The 17,894-nt window shown below is 42.7% G+C and overlaps 1 protein-coding gene across 4 annotated transcripts; it reads left to right on the top strand.

Annotated features, from left to right (window-relative positions):
• Nucleotides 1-2,165: 2,165 nt before the first annotated feature.
• Nucleotides 2,166-16,563, top strand: LOC115168653 (myelin transcription factor 1; the record flags this gene model as incomplete). Of its 4 annotated transcripts, XM_029724114.1 has the most annotated exon segments (15): nt 2,166-2,256; nt 4,677-4,805; nt 6,358-6,572; nt 6,703-6,905; nt 8,463-8,708; nt 8,876-9,036; nt 9,217-9,279; nt 9,640-9,708; nt 9,976-10,038; nt 10,522-10,605; nt 13,500-13,721; nt 13,920-14,011; nt 14,271-14,374; nt 14,594-14,737; nt 14,918-16,563. In XM_029724114.1, coding segments are annotated over 15 exon segments (2,030 nt in total), but the record flags the coding sequence as incomplete, so codon positions are not given.
• Between the last annotated feature and the right edge of the window lie 1,331 nt (nt 16,564-17,894).

The raw sequence follows: 17,894 nt of genomic DNA, 5'->3' as shown, positions 1-17,894 counted from the left end.
CCTATTCCCTATACCCTATTCCCAATACCCTATACCCAATACCCTATACCCAATACCCAATACCGTATACGCAATACCCAATACCAAATACCCTATACCCTATACCCAATACCCAATAACCTATTCCCAATACCCAATAATCTATACCCAATACCCTATACCCAATACCCTATACCAAATACCATATACCCAATACCCTATACCCTATACCCAGTACCCTGTGCCCAGTACCCAATACCCTATACTCTGTACCCAATACCCAATACCCAATACCCTACACTCCAACACCTGATTCTAATAATTAGCTGGTTTATCAGCTGAATTAAGTTAGTTAAAACTGGGGTTGGAGCGAAAACCTACAGGAGGGTAGCTGTCCAGGAACAGGGTTGGAGAGCCCTGCTATGTACCCTATACCCAATACCCTATACCCAATACCCTATACCCAATACCCTATACCCAATACCCTATACGCTATACCCAATACCCAATACCCAATACCCAATACCCTATAGCCAATACCCAATACCCTATACCCAATACCCAATACCCTATACCCAATACCCAATACCCTATACCCTATACACTATACCCAATACCCAATACCCTATTCCCAATACCCAATAATCTATACCCTATACCCTATACGCTATACCCAATACCCAATACCCTATACCCAATACCCTATATCCAATACCCTGTACCCAATACCCAATACCCTATACCCTATACCCAATACCCAATACCCTATACCCAATACCCTATACCCTATACCCAATACCCTGTACCCAATACCCAATACCCTATACCCTATACCCTATACCTTATACCCTATACCCAGTACCCAATACCCTATACCCAATACCCTATACCCTATACCCAATACCTTATACCCTATACCCAATACCTTATACCCTACACCCTATACCTTATTGCCTATACCCTATTCCGAATACCCTAAACCCAATACTCTATACCCTATTCCCAATACCCTATACCCAATAACCTATTCCGAATACCCAATAATCTATACCCAATACCCTATACCCTATACCCAATACCTTATACCCTATACCCAATACCTTATACCCTATAGCCTATACCTTATTGCCTATACCCTATTCCCAATACCCTAAACCCAATACCCTATACCCAATACCCTATACCCTATACCCTATACCCAATACCCTGTACCCAATACCCAATACCCTATACCCTATACCCAATACCCTATACCCTATACCCTATACCTTATACCCTATACCCAGTACCCAATACTCTATACCCAATACCCTATACCCTATACCCTATACCCAATACCTTATACCCTATACCCAATACCTTATACCCTATACCTTATTGCCTATACCCTATTCCCAATACCCTAAACCCAATACTCTATACCCTATTCCCAATACCCTATACCCAATACCCTATACCCAATACCAAATACCCTATACCCTATACCCTATACCCTATACCCAATACCCAATAACCTATTCCGAATACCCAATAATCTATACCCAATACCCAATACCCTATACCCTATACCCTATACCTTATACCCTATACCCAGTACCCAATACCCTATACCCAATACCCTATACCCTATACCCAATACCTTATACCCTATACCCAATACCTTATACCCTATAGCCTATACCTTATTGCCTATACCCTATTCCCAATACCCTGTACCCAATAATCTATACCCAATACCAAATACCCTATACCCTATACCCAATACCCAATAACCTATTCCCAATACCCAATAATCTATACCCAATACCCAATACCCTATACCAAATACCATATACCCAATACCCTGTGCCCAGTACCCAATACCCTATACTCTGTACCCAATACTCAATACCCTATACCCAATACCCAATACCGTATACCCAATACCAAATACCAAATACCCAATACCCTATACCCAATACCCTGTGCCCAGTACCCAATACCCAATACCCTATACCCAATACCCTATACCCAATACCTTATACCCTATACCCAATACCTTATACCCTATACCCTATACCTTATTGCCTATACCCAAAACCCAATACCCTATACCCTCTACAAGTCCCAAAGGCAGAAAGCCATTCTCTGTTCTAACTAGAGAACTAGTTAGTAATAATACCCTGTCGGTGTGTCGTCCTCTCCAGTCCTGGCCATGCATGAGAACGTGCTGAAGTGTCCGACTCCAGGCTGCACCGGACAGGGCCATGTTAACAGCAACCGTAACACCCACCGCAGGTACTCACAGTGTGTGTGTGTGTTTTTGTGCATGTGTCTTTTGTGTATCTGTGTGTGTGTCTGTGTGTGTCTGTGTGTCTGTCTGTCTGTCTGTCTGTCTGTCTGTCTGTCTGTCTGTCTGTCTGTCTGTCTGTCTGTCTGTCTGTCTGTCTGTCTGTCTGTCTGTCTGTCTGTCTGTCTGTGTGTGTGTGTGTGTGTGTGTGTGTGTGTGTGTGTGTGTGTGTGTTTAGAACCACCAAGACTCCTCCTATAGCTGGCCGCCTGGCCAAACTGAGCAATCGATGGTCACTCTGACAGAGCTCTAGAGTTCCTCTGTGGAGATGGGAGAACCTTCCAGAAGGACAACCATCTCTTCAGCACTCCACCATTCAGGCCTTTATGGTAGAGTGGCCAGATGGAAGCCACTCCTCAGTAAAAGGCACATGACAGCCCACTTGGAGAAACAAGATTCTCTGGTCTGATGAAACCAAGATTGAACTCTTTGGTCTGAATGCCAAACGTCACATCTGGAGGAAACCTGGCATCCCTACGGTGAAGCATGATGGGGCAGCATCATGCTGTGGGGATGTTTTTCAGCGGTAGGGACTGGGAGACTAGTCAGGATCGAGGGAAAGATGAACAGAGCAAAGTACAGAGAGATCCTTGATGAAAACCTGCTCCAGAGCGCTCAGGACCTCAGACTGGGGCAAAGGTTCACCTTCCAACAGGACAACGACCCAAAGAACACAGCCAAGACAATGCAGTGCAGAGTGGCATCGGGACAATTCTCTGAATGTCCTTGAGTGGCCCAGCCAGAGCTTGGACTTGAACCCGATCTAACATCTCTTGAAAACTTGAGCATGCATTCACCCCCCCCCCCCCCAAAGTCAATACTTTGTACAGCCACCTTTTGCAGCAATTACAGCTGCAAGTCTCTTGGGGTATGTCTCTATAAGCTTAGCACATCTAGCCACTGGGATTTTTGCCCATTCTTCAAGGCAAAACTGCTCCAGCTCCTTCAAGTTGGATGGGTTCCGCTGGTTTACAGCAATCTTTAAGTCATACCACAGATTCTCAGTTGGATCGAGGTCTGGGCTTTGACTAGGCCATTCCAAGACATTTAAATGTTTCCCCTTAAACCACCCGAGTGTTGCTTTAGCAGTATGCTTAGGGTCATTGTCCTGCTGGAAGGTGAACCTCCGTCCCAGTCTCATATCTCTGGAAGACTGAAACAGGTTTCCCTCAATAATTTCCCTGTATTTAGCGCCATCCATCATTCCTTCAATTCTGACAAGTTTCCCAGTCCCTGCCGATGAATAACATCCCCACAGCATGATGCTGCCACTACCATGCTTCTCTGTGGGGATGGTGTTTTCGGGGTGATGAGAGGTGTTGGGTTTGCGCCAGACATAGCGCTTTCCTTGATGGGAAAAAAGCTCAATTATAGTCTCATCTGACCAGAGTACCTTCTTCCATATGTTTGGGGAGTCTCCCACATGCCTTTTGGTGAACACCAAACATGTTTGCTTATTTGTTTCTGGCCACTCTTCCATAAATCCTAGCTCTGTGGAGTGTACGGCTTAAAGTGGTCCTATGGACAGATACTCCAATCTCCGCTGTGGAGCTTTGCAGCTCCTTCAGGGTTTTCTTTGGTCTCTTTGTTGCCTCTCTGATTAATGCTCTCCTTGCCTGGTCTGTGAGTTTTGGTGGGCGGCCCTCTCTTGACAGTTTTTTTGTGGTGCCATATTCTTTCAATTTTTTAATAATAGATTTAATGGTGCTCTGTGGGATGTTCAAAGTTTCTGATATTTTTTTATGACCCAACCCTGATCTGTACTTCTCCACAACTTTGTCCCTGACCTGTTTGGAGATCTCATTGGTCTTCATAGTGCTGCTTGCTTGGTGGTGCTCCTTGCTTAGTGGTGTTGCAGACTCTGGGGCCTTTCACAACAGGTGTATATATACTGAGGTCATGTGACACTTAGATTGCACACAGGTGGACTTTATTTAACTAATTATGTGACTTCTGAAGGTAATTGGTTGCACCTGATCTTATTTAGGGGCTTCATAGCAAAGGGGTGAAGACATATGCACTCACCACTTTTCCATTTTGAATTTTTTATAATTTTTTGAAACAAGTTATTTTCATTTCACTTCACCAATTTGGAGGAAAAACGCCAAGGGGGTGAATACTTTTGCAAGGCAATGTATGTGTGTATGTTTGTATGCGTGTGTGTGTGTGTGTGTGTGTGTTTGTGTGTGTGTGTGTGTGTGTGTGTGTGTGTGTGTGTGTGTGTGTGTGTGTGTGTGTGAGTCATTATATGTTTATCTATGTGACTGCATGTTCTGTATGTCACTCTGGATCAGGTTGATGTAGATGTACTGTGCAGTACCCTGACTCCTCCCCAGTATTCACTCTCTCCTCTTATTGGATGTCCCAGTTTGTCAGGATGCCCCATCGCAGCCACAGAGAAGCTGTCCAAGAGCCACAACCTTGACAAGCAGCATCTCTCCCAGCCAATCAGAGAGCACCTCAAAGAAAGTCCCAACAACAATGACAGAGTTTTGAGGTAAGGAACTGCCCTGTGATTGGTCACATCTCTCTATCTATCTATCTATCTATCTATCTATCTATCTATCTATCTATCTATCTATCTGTCTATCTATCTATCTATCTATCTATCTATCTATCTATCTATCTATCTATCTACAGGAAATAAAGAAATACAAGTTGAGAAATGATTTAATGCAAATCCAGGAAGTCCAAACAGCCTAATTCCAATTCTAACTGTAAGATTGTTGAAATTCCAATTGAATTCAACATAAATTCTCCACTTCATGAATGAATTCAAGAATTGAATAGGAATTTCAAATGAAATTGGATTTGACCCCAACCCTGTGACCTTGCAGTGACTCAGCAGCACCACTCGTGTTGTTGTCGACTGCTCGGGAGGCGGAGCCCTTGTAAGATGTGTCAATCAGGACATCCCAGTTTTAATCAGCACTAGTGCAATGATGTTTTTGTCATGTCACCTCAACATCCTGTTCTCTCTATTCACCCTCATCACGCTCAAAAGAATGATAATTACAGTTAACGACTAGACAGGTATTATGCTAAGTACATCCTCATTTCTTGGTATTTTAATTAATAATGCCACCCGATAAGCTAATTATGCGGGTTAGAGGGTATTGTGAGGATAAGGGAAAATAATTGCTTTCCTTGAGGAACCTCGTCTGTGGTCCGACAAAGTGCCCAAGTATTAAAACATAATAAAGCTAGCCTTGTTTTTTCTTCATTGTCATTCAAATGAGCTGGCCTTTTTCTGTGTGTAGAAAACACACCCGAGCTGGCTAAATATTCTACATGATATCATTGTTATAATGGTATCCACGTTGAATAAAGAGAAAGGTTATCCCAGTGCTCAATGGCAGAAAGCACACAGCTCAGTTCAACACTGTGTGTCTGTGTGTCTGTGAACATGACAGAAGCCATTTCCTCCGAGACAGTCCGTGAGCCATGCGAGAGAGCATGTTGTTTGAACCATGGTGTCATAGCCATTCCAGGCTACTGTCTGTGACCAGGGATATGGGATTGTACATGGTAGGAGCGGTGAGGCATGGAGTACTATACTCTGTGATAAGGAGAGGGAAATCACTGAACTACACTATCCCCTCCCAGGACCATTTGCGTGTGTCAGTGGATTTAACCCCAACAGGTCTGACAAAAGCCCTGGCACTCCAGGAAAACGAGAGGGTTTAAAGCTAATCAATTCCATGCTCTACAATATGCAAATGTGCCCTCTGCTGATAAGAGAGCCTTTAATCCTGCCCCTCTCCTCCCAAGCAGACTGTTCCTCTCACACACACCCCCCTTTCTCTCTCTCTCAATTCAATTCAATTCTCTCACCCACTGTCTCTCTCTCTCGCTCTCTTCTTTTCGCTCTCTCTCTCTCTCTCTCTCTCTCTCTCTCTCTTTGTCTCTCTCTTTGTCTCTCTCATTGTCTCTCTCTCTCTCTCTCTCTCTCTCTCTCTCTCTCTCTCTCTTTGTCTCTCTCTCTCTCTTTTTGTCTCTCTCTCCCTCTCTCTCTCTCCCCCCTCTCTTTTTCTCTCTCTCCCCTCCAGGCCCATGTGTTTTGTGAAGCAGCTGGAAGTACCTCACTATGGGCAGTACAGACCCAATATGGTGCCTGCCACACCTCGTGCCAACCTGGCCAAGGAGCTGGAGAAGTACTCCAAGGTCTCCTTTGATTATGCAAGCTTCGACTGTCAGGTGTTTGGGAAACGCATGCTTGCTCCAAAGATACCAACCAGCGAAGCCTCACCCAAAGCCTTCAAATGTAAGGAACCGTTGTCCTATAGCTGTATATATCTTTAGCCCACACATGCACCCCCCCCCCCCCCAGACATACAGACACAATACAGACACACGATTATATAGCTAATATCTCTGTTTTTCTGCTCCCTCAGCTAAACTCTCGTCCCCCAAGTCTTCTTCTCCTAGCCTCAGCCTGCATGGAGGTTATGGAAAAACTGCCTCCTCTTCTGCCTACGACTACTCCCATGAAGCCCAGGCAGCCCACATGGCTGCCACTGCTATCCTAAACCTGTCCACACGCTGCTGGGAGAGGCCTGAGAACCTGAGCACCAAGCACCAGGACCTGGCCAGCAAGGTAGCCCTGTTTATACCTGCTGCTAACATGTGTTCTTTGTCCTGATTGTGTCCACAAGTTACCCCCTAAACCCCTAGAGCTCAACTACTGCTAAGTTACCCCCTAGACTCCTAGAGCTCACCTACTGCCAAGTTACCCCTAGACTCCTAGAACTCACCTACTGCTAAGTTACCCCCTAGACTCCTAGAGCTCACCTACTGCCAAGTTACCCCTAGACTCCTAGAACTCACCTACTGCCAAGTTACCCCCTGGACTCCTAGAACTCACCTACTTCCAAGTTACCCCCTAGGCTCCTAGAGCTCACCTACTGCCAAGTAATCCCCTGGACTCCTAGAGCTCACTAACTGCCAAGTTACCCACCTAGACTCCTAGAACTCACCTACTGCCAAGTTACCCCCTGGACTCCTAGAGCTCACCCACTGCTAAGTTACTCCCTAGGCTCCTAGAGCTCACCCACTGCCAAGTTACCCTCTAGGCTCCTAGAGCTCACCCACTGCCAAGCTACCCCCTAGACTCCTAGAGCTCACCAACTGCCAAGTTACCCCCTAGGCTCCTAGAGCTCACCCACTGCCAAGCTACCCCCTAGACTCCTAGAGCTCACCCACTGCCAAGTTACCCCCTAGGCTCCTAGAGCTCACCCACTGCCAAGTTACTCCCTAGACTCCTGAAGCTCAGCAACTGGCAAGTTACTCCTAGACTCCTAGAGCTCACCCACTGCCAAGTTACTCCCTAGACTCCTGAAGCTCAGCAACTGGCAAGTTACTCCTAGACTCCTAGAGCTCCCCAACTGCCAAGCTAATAGAACGTAAGATCAGGTGGCGTTCATTAACAGGAAGAGGATGGTGTTGAGGTATGGTTGCATCACCTATCTTGTTTTTTCCTATCCCTTCATCCTTTTCATGTTGTTATTGAATTTGGCTGGCTGCCAGTTCCCTGGATTACCCTCCATCAGGTAGTCTTTTTTCATTATCTGCCGGCCGGATCTCTCTGTCCCCCCTCCCTTCCTCCCTCTGTCTATCTGTGCACAGGAGATGTAATTGGAGCAGCACTCTCCCCCATATTGTGTTTTTTTAAAAGCTTTTTGCCTTGGCGGTGAGAGTGACTGTTTCATAATTTTTCGATTTCCTGACATGGTGTTGGGCGATAGAAAGGGAAGATTAATGGCCATAGTAGCTCAGTAGCAGTGCTAGTCAGCCAGGGACCGTTCTGGGACCAGGGCCCGTTTTTTTTTTTCTTGCTCCCCACAGCCAACGTGCCGCGGCGCGCAACTCATTGATTTCTCTGGCTCCTCTACAGCCAATATGAATACCATTTCAGATGATTACTAAAGAGAGGTTCTGTTTCCTCGGTCCCCTCTTATAGATCTGACAATACAAATGGAGCCTGACCAGCGCTGTTAGCAATGTATGTCCATACAAACGTGTTTAAGAGAGACAGGTGGGGCATTAAGATAACAGGCGCTGGGGATAGACTTGTCGTGATACATTGTGGTGTGTATCACATGAGACAATGTAATGTTATTGTGATTGTCAGCATTACCATAATTGCCCTATGCAGAGCATGGACATCGAGGTGGACGAGAATGGGACTCTTGACCTGAGCATGAAGAAACCCGTCAAACGAGAGGGCACCAGCCCTGGGGTATGTTCACCGGACCCCTCCTCTTCCTCTTCCTCCCTGCACCATGGAGGCAGCAGTGGCATGACCTCGCCCCACACGGGCCCCGCCTACAAACAGGAAGACTGGGAGGAGCCTCTGGACTACACCAAACCCAACCGTCAACGAGAGGAGGATGTAGAGGAGGTCTGTCTTCTACTGTCTTCTTCTCCTTCATCTGTCCTTGTCTCTTCTCCTCGTTATGATCACGGAGGCTCGTTGCCGTGTGTACACTCATGCGTAACCAACAATTAAAATGTACTAAAAGATCCGGTTGTGTTTTCTACTCTTCTTGATTCCATTTGATTACACAGATGGAGCACCACACAGCGCGGTCATTTGCCTCGTCCGACCCTGAGGACATGGACCTGATGCAGGACTACCCCGAGGAGAGGAAGTACCCTGGAGAGGTCACCACCCCAAACTTCAAGGTCCAGTTCCAACAGCCAAAGGATTGCAAGAAAGATGTGCTCCTGTAAGTCAATGGTCTGTCTATTCTCCCTGGAGGAACGGCTGTACAAAGCATCCTTTAAGTCCACCACGTCACTCTCTCTCTGATTTTCTGATCCCCTTTCCCCTGAGATACTGTCATTCACCGTCCTCTCCTCTCCTCTCCTCTCCTCTCCTCTCCTCTCCTCTCTATTTCTGTCTCCAGGTGCCCCACTCCTGGCTGCGACGGCAGTGGCCACATCACTGGAAACTATGCATCCCATCGCAGGTATGGTATGCCCCTGTATATAGCACAGGCCCCAAGCCAATGATGTAGTCACACTGTATACAAGAAACATGGCCTCTTATTTAAATAACGATTTAGATTAAGATTGCGTCAATAATAGAATGTTTTCCTTGCTGGCTGTTTTCTATTTCCAAAGACTTTCCCAATAACTTTGAACTATATTTCATCTTTGATTTTTTTCCTCCCTCACTTTCTCTTTCTCTCTCTTCTCTTTATCTCTCCTCTATATTTCTCTCTTTTCTTTCTCTCGCTTTTCTTTCTCTCGCTTTTCTTTCTCTCTCTCTCTTCTCTTTCTCCTCTCTCTCTTCCCCTTCTCTTTCTCTCTCCTCTCTCTCCCTTCAGTCTGTCTGGGTGTCCTCTTGCTGATAAGAGTCTTCGGTCCCTCATGGCGACCCACTCTGCTGAACTCAAGTATGTCTGTCTTCCACTGGGCTTTCCCCTTGGTTCTGTCACTACTGTAGTCTAAAATGATCAATTCTATTTACTTCTATTTCTGCTGTTTTTACTGGGACTGCTAACATCACTGTTACTGCGTCTGCCCTTGTAATTCTCCTGCCCCCATCTCCGCTGACAATCCAGAACTCCTACACCCTCACACCCGTCAGTTGCTATGGTGCAAATGTGATGGTTCTATTTGTCGGTGCGTTGACATTTAACCCATTCCCCTTGATTTCCCAGGTGCCCCACACCAGGATGTGATGGTTCAGGACATAACACTGGAAACTACGCCTCCCACAGAAGGTACAGAGCTCATCAGTGAACTACCAACCTACGTCCACCGACCCTACCTACTTTCCATCTTGTATGGGAGACAGTCGCAAAACGACCTTCTCTCTCCCTCTCCCTCGCTCCTCCTTCTCACACACACAGACACACAAGGCCAGTGAAGCTTAGAAAGAGATCATGGCAGTTTCAGGCAGGACTCATACACTCACACACTCATCTGCAATTGTGAAAATCAAGTTTTATCTATTTTTGATATGCTTATCCTTTTAGTTTGGTTTTACTACTTTGTTGGATTTACTATTTAAAATAGCGGTTTTGGTTTATTTTATTTTAATTTAAAATGTTTCACTTTCTTTCGGGCATTAGAATAAAAAAATAAGATGCTTCCATATAATGTTCCATCCCTTTGTCAAACAGTAACGTCACCACCATAAAAGACGATTGTTCAAGGTGTTTTTTCCACCCTTTTTTTATCGGCTTCATACTTTCTGTTTTCAGTTTGTCTGGGTGCCCCCGTGCCAAGAAAGGTGGATTAAAAACATCTCCCACCAAGGACGACAAGGAGGACTCCGAGCTCTTAAAGTTCGTACCACTAAGAAAGCCACGCCCTTTTTTCTTCCAATTAAGATATACGGTAAAAGTCACTTCCAAAAAAGTAAAGGCAGTCACCATGACCTCCGTGCAGAGGCAGGATGACCTGTCCCCAGTCTGTCTCCTAGAGATGACATCATCACAGCAGTACCACACCCAGACCAGCCTGAGACACACTGCGCTGCCTGTGCTGACTCATAGTACTGTAGTTCATCGTAGAGTATTGCAGTGTAGATCATGTCTCAAAAAATATTACATTAACATTTCTCTGAAATTGTCTCTTTTCAACTGACGACAGCTAATAAAAGACCTTGGTGTCTGTGTTTGTTGAATGTGCTTGCTTGGTTATGCTACCACAACATGATGCCAGGCAACAGGTACAGTACCTATAGTGAGGTACCTATAATATTAAACCTACGGCGATGAAGAAAAACTTTGTTTTTAGTCGGGCAGGTTTTTGGCCTCACAGTGCAATAGTGTTGCATAGTGAAATAGTGTTGCATAGTGAAATAGTGTTGCATAGTGCAATAGTGTTGCATAGTGAAACAGTGTTACACAGTGCAATAGTGTTGCATAGTGAAATAGTGTTACATAGTGAAAGAGTGTTGCATAGTGAAAGAGTGTTACATAGTGCAATAGTGTTGCATAGTGAAAGAGTGTTACATAGTGCAATAGTGTTGCATAGTGAAAGAGTGTTACATAGTGCAATAGTGTTGCATAGTGAAAGAGTGTTACATAGTGCAATAGTGTTGCATAGTGAAAGAGTGTTACATAGTGCAATAGTGTTGCATAGTGAAAGAGTGTTACATAGTGCAATAGTGTTGCATAGTGAAAGAGTTACATTGTGAAAGAGTGTTACATAGTGAAATAGTGTGACATGGTGTTACACAGTGAAACAGTGTTACATAGTGAGATAGTGTTACATAGTGAAAGAGTGTTACACAGTGCAATAGTGTTGCATAGTGAAACAGTGTTACATAGTGCAATAGTGTTGCATAGTGAAAGAGTGTTACATAGTGCAATAGTGTTGCATAGTGAAAGAGTGTTACATAGTGCAATAGTGTTGCATAGTGAAAGAGTGTTACATAGTGCAATAGTGTTGCATAGTGAAAGAGTTACATTGTGAAAGAGTGTTACATAGTGAAACAGTGTTGCATAGTGAAAGAGTGTTACACAGTGCAATAGTGTTGCATAGTGAAAGAGTGTTACATAGTGCAATAGTGTTGCATAGTGAAACAGTGTTACATAGTGCAATAGTGTTGCATAGTGAAATAGTGTTGCATAGTGAAATAGTGTTACATAGTGCAATAGTGTTGCATAGTGCAATAGTGTTGCATAGTGAAAGAGTTACATTGTGAAAGAGTGTTACATAGTGAAATAGTGTTGCATAGTGAAAGAGTGTTACATAGTGCAATAGTGTTGCATAGTGCAATAGTGTTACATAGTGCAATAGTGTTGCATAGTGAAAGAGTTACATTGTGAAAGAGTGTTACATAGTGCAATAGTGTTGCATAGTGAAAGAGTGTTACATAGTGCAATAGTGTTGCATAGTGAAAGAGTTACATTGTGAAAGAGTGTTACATAGTGCAATAGTGTTGCATAGTGAAAGAGTTACATTGTGAAAGAGTGTTACATAGTGCAATAGTGTTGCATAGTGAAAGAGTGTTACATAGTGCAATAGTGTTGCATAGTGAAAGAGTGTTACATAGTGCAATAGTGTTGCATAGTGAAATAGTGTTACATAGTGCAATAGTGTTACATAGTGAAACAGTGTTGCATAGTGAAAGAGTGTTACATAGTGCAATAGTGTTGCATAGTGAAAGAGTTACATTGTGAAAGAGTGTTACATAGTGAAATAGTGTTACATAGTGAAATAGTGTTACATAGTGAAATAGTGTTACATAGCGAAATTGTGTTATATAGTGAAATAGTGAAATAGTGTTACATAGTGAAATAGTGTTACATAGTGAAATAGTGTTACATAGTGAAATAGTGTTACATAGCGAAATTGTGTTACATAGTGTTACATAGTGAAATAGTGAAATAGTGTTACATAGTGAAACAGTGTTACATAGTGAAACAGTGAAACAGTGTTACATAGTGAAACAGTGTTACATAGTGAAATAGTGAAACAGTGTTACATAGTGAAATAGTGTTACATAGTGAAATAGTGAAACAGTGTTACATAGTGAAATAGTGTTACATAGTGAAATAGTGAAACAGTGTTACATAGTGATACATAGTGAAATAGTGTTACATAGTGAAATAGTGTTACATAGTGAAATAGTGTTACATAGTGAAATAGTGTTACATAGTGAAACAGTGTTACATAGGGAAACAGTGTTACATAGGGAAACAGTGTTACATAGTGAAACAGTGTTACATAGTGAAATAGTGAAACAGTGTTACATAGTGAAATAGTGAAGTAGTGTTACATAGTGAAACAGTGTTACATAGTGAAATAGTGAAAGAGTGTTACATAGTGAAATAGTGTTACATAGTGAAATAGTGTTACATAGTGAAATAGTGTTACATAGTGAAATAGTGTTACATAGTGAAACAGTGAAGTAGTGTTACATAGTGAAATAGTGTTACATAGTGAAACAGTGTTACATAGTGAAACAGTGTTACATAGTGAAATAGTGTTACATAGTGAAATAGTGAAACAGTGTTACATAGTGAAATAGTGAAACAGTGTTACATAGTGAAATGATGCCAGCTGCTGTAATGGCAGTCTTACACATTCTTTTTTTATATTAAATTATGTTATAACTATATTTACCATAGACTTTGTGCTTTACATCTCATCTCTCTCTACAAGTCACATATCTATAGATATACTAATGTTACCCCTGTCTCTCTGTCGCTCTCTTTCTTCCCTACAGATGCCCTGTGCCTGGCTGTGACAGCCTAGGTCACATCAGTGGGAAGTATGCCACGCATCGCAGTGCCTATGGGTGCCCGCTGGCTGCCCGCAGGCAGAAAGAGGGGATGCTCAACGGTAACCCTTTCTCCTGGAAGGCCTTCAAGACGGAGGCCCCCACCTGCCCCACCCCCGACTGCGATGGATCAGGACACGCCAACGGCAGCTTCCTCACACACCGCAGGTAAGGACCAATTACAACACAGAACACAGGCCAGCTTCCTCACACGCTGCAGGTAAAGACCAATGACAACACAGAACACAGGGCAGATTATTACCCCTGGTTGCATCATCAATCTAACTGTATCATTTTGTGTTTCATTCATGGTTTCAAATACTCAACTTTATGAAATGGACCATTTTTATTCCTCCTGTTTTGTAGTCTCTCTGGCTGTCCCAGAGCTTCCTTTGCCAAGAAGAAAGCCAAGTTCCCTGGAGAGGAGTACCTGAGCACCAAGTTCAGGGCCAGTGACGGTAAGAGCACAACGGAATAGGGAACACCTTTATGTGGCAGTCAATGTCTAGTCAATACAGTATTTCAAACTGGGTTGTTTGTCCATTACCTCTGTGGCATTGTTCTTTTCGAGCTTTTAATAGTTGGTTTAATAAAATAATGAGTTTTTTTTAATGGTGAGAGAGCGTTGCGTCTTTTCGTTTTTTCAAACTATGATGCTGGTCCAGTTTTCCTGTTCTCTCTTATGACATCATGCGTCTCTCCCTTTTCATCCTGTAGTTCTGGATAATGATGAGGACATCAAGCAACTCAACAAGGAGATCAATGAGCTCAACGAGACCAACAACGAGATGGAGACAGACATGGTGAACCTGCAGACACAGGTGTGTGTGTGTGTGTGTGTGTGGTGTGTGTGTGTGTGTGTGTGTGTGTGTGTGTGTGTGTGTGTGTGTGTGTGTGTGTGTGTGTGTGTGTGTGTTTGCGTACGTGTCACATTATTGAGTCAATATCTAACAGTTTAACATTGTGGTTTATTGCAAAATGACTGAGCTCAAGTAAATGTATGTACAGAATGTGTAAATAACTGTTGGGCTGTGGTGCAGATCTCATCCATGGAGAAGAACCTGAAGAACATTGAGGTGGAGAACAAGCTGATAGAGGAGCAGAACGAGGCTCTCTTCATGGAGCTATCTGGCCTCAGCCACGCCCTGATCCGCAGCCTGGCCAACATACGTCTCCCACACATGGTGAGTTATATACACTTACATACAGTACAGAAACAGCTGTGGCTGAGGCTTGAACATGCAGACACAAACTAATACACACACTAACACAAACTAATACACACACACACACACTGACAGAAACACACTAACAGAAACATATACTGTACATACAAACTGAAATTCCTTGTTTTCACATCACAGCAGGAGCCAATCACTGAGCAGAATTTCAACAGCTATTTGAGCACCCTGACTGACATGTACACCAACAAGGAGTGCTTCCAGAACCCGGAGAACAAGGCGCTTCTGGAGAGCATCAACAAGGCTGTGAAGAGCATCAAGGTGTGAAAACCTCCAACGAGGAAGAAGAGTGAAAACATGTAAAAGGAGAGGAGAGATGGAGTCAAGAGACCACAGTATATTTACCGAGAATACAAATACAAAAAAAGGGCATTCAGGTTTTATAAACGACAACTTAAATTAAACCCAGGGAGCATTCTGTAAAGAAGAAAAACGTAACTAGGACCAAAATCCAAACATGCTGCTGCTGGGATCGGAAGGAGGAAGTGGAACGGAACCAAATCCTTCAGTTTGAATTGATGAAAGAAAATCTATATCTGGGGTTTTGTTTGTTTGTTTTATGTTATCTTTGTCGTTTTCATGTCTGTCCTGTTTTGGAGGTATCTCATTGACTGTCCCATTCAAGCTTTAGTTCAGCAACAATTTGGAGAAGAAAGAAAGAAAGAAAGAAAAAAGATGGAAGTAGTGGGTCTGATCTGCCTACATGAGGTGAAGAAAACCGTTGAGGAAATAACAAAAACCAAGCCGAGAAAACGGCAACACTGTGTCCTAGGGAAGACACTAAGGCTTCAGAAAGGTTGCTCTGGGGCAGGATAAGGAGAGCGTGCTTGTGAACGCTGCAGCAACCCCTATTGAGGAGAAGTGAATGGAAAATCACTGAACTCTGAGGTCTTCTTGAGCAATGGTTCATGTACTTATTGTTGTTACTACTGCAGCAAGATGTCAACACGGCTCTATGTCTCAATTCAGCCGAACAACTCTTCAAATGAAGATTAAGTCACAAATCACTGGGGAGTTTTTCTCTTCTGAAAATCAACAGTACAGCCTGTACTATATTTTTAATGGAACAACTGGTGTATGAGAGCAGCAAATGCAGCCTTTTTTCTTTGAACTGAATGACGATAGTAACGGTCAATTCCTGTTAGTTATATCAATAGTTTTTATGAACATAGAAATTGCACTTCATTTCAATGAATAGTTTGTGGTACAATAATTCTTGTTATATAAATTATAAAAAAATTGGTGAATGCTCAAAATTGTAATTTATTGCCATTTTATGTTAAACTACTTGTATTTATTTAATGTTATCTATTTATTAACTTTATTTTATTGTTTTGTGAAACACAAAATGCAACCCTGCTGGTCTATCATGGCCATAAAGATTTAAAACAGGGAGTCTTCTACATCAATATTTAAAAATCTATACAGATAACTGTTCACACTTAATTATTTTATATATCTTATTTTATTTTAAATATAATTTTTTTTACATTTTTAAGTGCAGATATTTTATAACTGACAAAGTTTTGATAATTTTATAAAACTGTTTTCATTTCTGTTATTTCTGTTATGATAAAGTATCTTCGGAAAATCCACGGCTTAAAAAGAAAGTATGTATTTATTATTTATTTAATATTGAAGAAATTCACTGTCATATGGTTGTATATTTATTTAGTCATTTCTGTTTGTGCTGTGATGGCTGAGTCTTAGTAGTCTTAAAATCCATTGCTAATATTTAAATAAAGAAAAAAACATGGTCCGAAAGAAAATAATAGAATATTGTTTGATTTGCTTTCATAGATATACCAGCAGTTCTTCCTAAGCAGAATAACCAACAAAAGCAGTCACTGTTCTGTTGGTATCAGATTGTTTTTGTGTCAGCAAGGAATTGTTTGCGTTTTGTCAGGAAAAATAAGACCAAGAAAATAGAAGGATAAAATGTTTCTTCCCCGAGCGCTTTGTAGTGGCCAACACTGGCTAACCCAAAACATCTTTACTGTACCAGAGATGTTTTAATGCCTTTTGATCAAATATTTTTCTCTGTTTATTCTTTTCTCTAAATGTCTCTGGCAGAAGCTCCATAGAGCTCTGTTCCAGTGTGTTCTAGAGCTCTGTTCCAATGTGTTCTAGAGCTCTGTTCCAGTGTGTTCTAGAGCTCTGTTCCAGTGTGTTCTAGAGCTCTGTTCCAGTGTGTTCTAGAGCTCTGTTCCAATGTATTATAGAGCTCTGTTCCAGTGTGTTCTAGAGCTCTGTTCCAGTGTGTTCTAGAGCTCTGTTCCAATGTGTTCTACAGCTCTGTTCCAGTGTATTATAGAGCTCTGTTCCAGTGTGTTCTAGAGCTCTGTTACAAAGTGTTCTAGAGCTCTGTTCCAGTGTATTATAGAGCTCTGTTCCAGTGTGTTCTAGAGCTCTGTTCCAGTGTGTTCTAGAGCTCTGTTCCAGTGTGTTCTAGAGCTCTGTTCCAGTGTGTTCTAGAGCTCTGTTGCAGTGTGTTCTAGAGCTCTGTTGCAGTGTGTTCTAGAGCTCTGTTCCAGTGTGTTCTAGAGCTCTGTTGCAGTGTGTTCTAGAGCTCTGTTGCAGTGTGTTCTAGAGCTCTGTTCCAGTGTGTTCTAGAGCACTGTTGCAGTGTGTTCTAGACTAGATGTCTGGGTCTAAAACACTTTAAGGAAAAACTAAACTATCAAGGAGAATGACAACTAATATCAGATCCACTTCTACGCCCATGTAGCCTTATTTTAGATTTCATTTGTTGATGCACAAAGTGCCACAAAACCCTCACTTTCTTTCCTGATTCTTTGCATTCTGCAATGTACAATGTCTAGTCACGTGACATGACCAGGGCATCAGACCGAGAGTTGGGATTGTTTCAGATGCCTTTGTTTCTTTGCCAAGATGGCCATAAGTACACTGTATATACATTCTGTATAAATAGAATTTTAAAAGCTATATGAATAGAAACATGCATATATTTTTCCAGTGTAATTGTTGCCTCTTTTCCTCTTCTGTTAGCTTATCAGAGGAACTACACATGTCTGAGAGTTGTGACGAATAGAGGCGGATATGACTGTGGCTTTTTAGGTTTCCTTTTCTATGGATTTCT

Source organism: Salmo trutta, chromosome 30 (genome assembly GCF_901001165.1).
Source record: "Salmo trutta chromosome 30, fSalTru1.1, whole genome shotgun sequence".
Classification (NCBI taxonomy): Eukaryota; Metazoa; Chordata; class Actinopteri; order Salmoniformes; family Salmonidae; genus Salmo; species Salmo trutta.
Note: the sequence above shows the minus strand (reverse complement) of the source record. Positions and strands in the feature narration are given on the sequence as shown.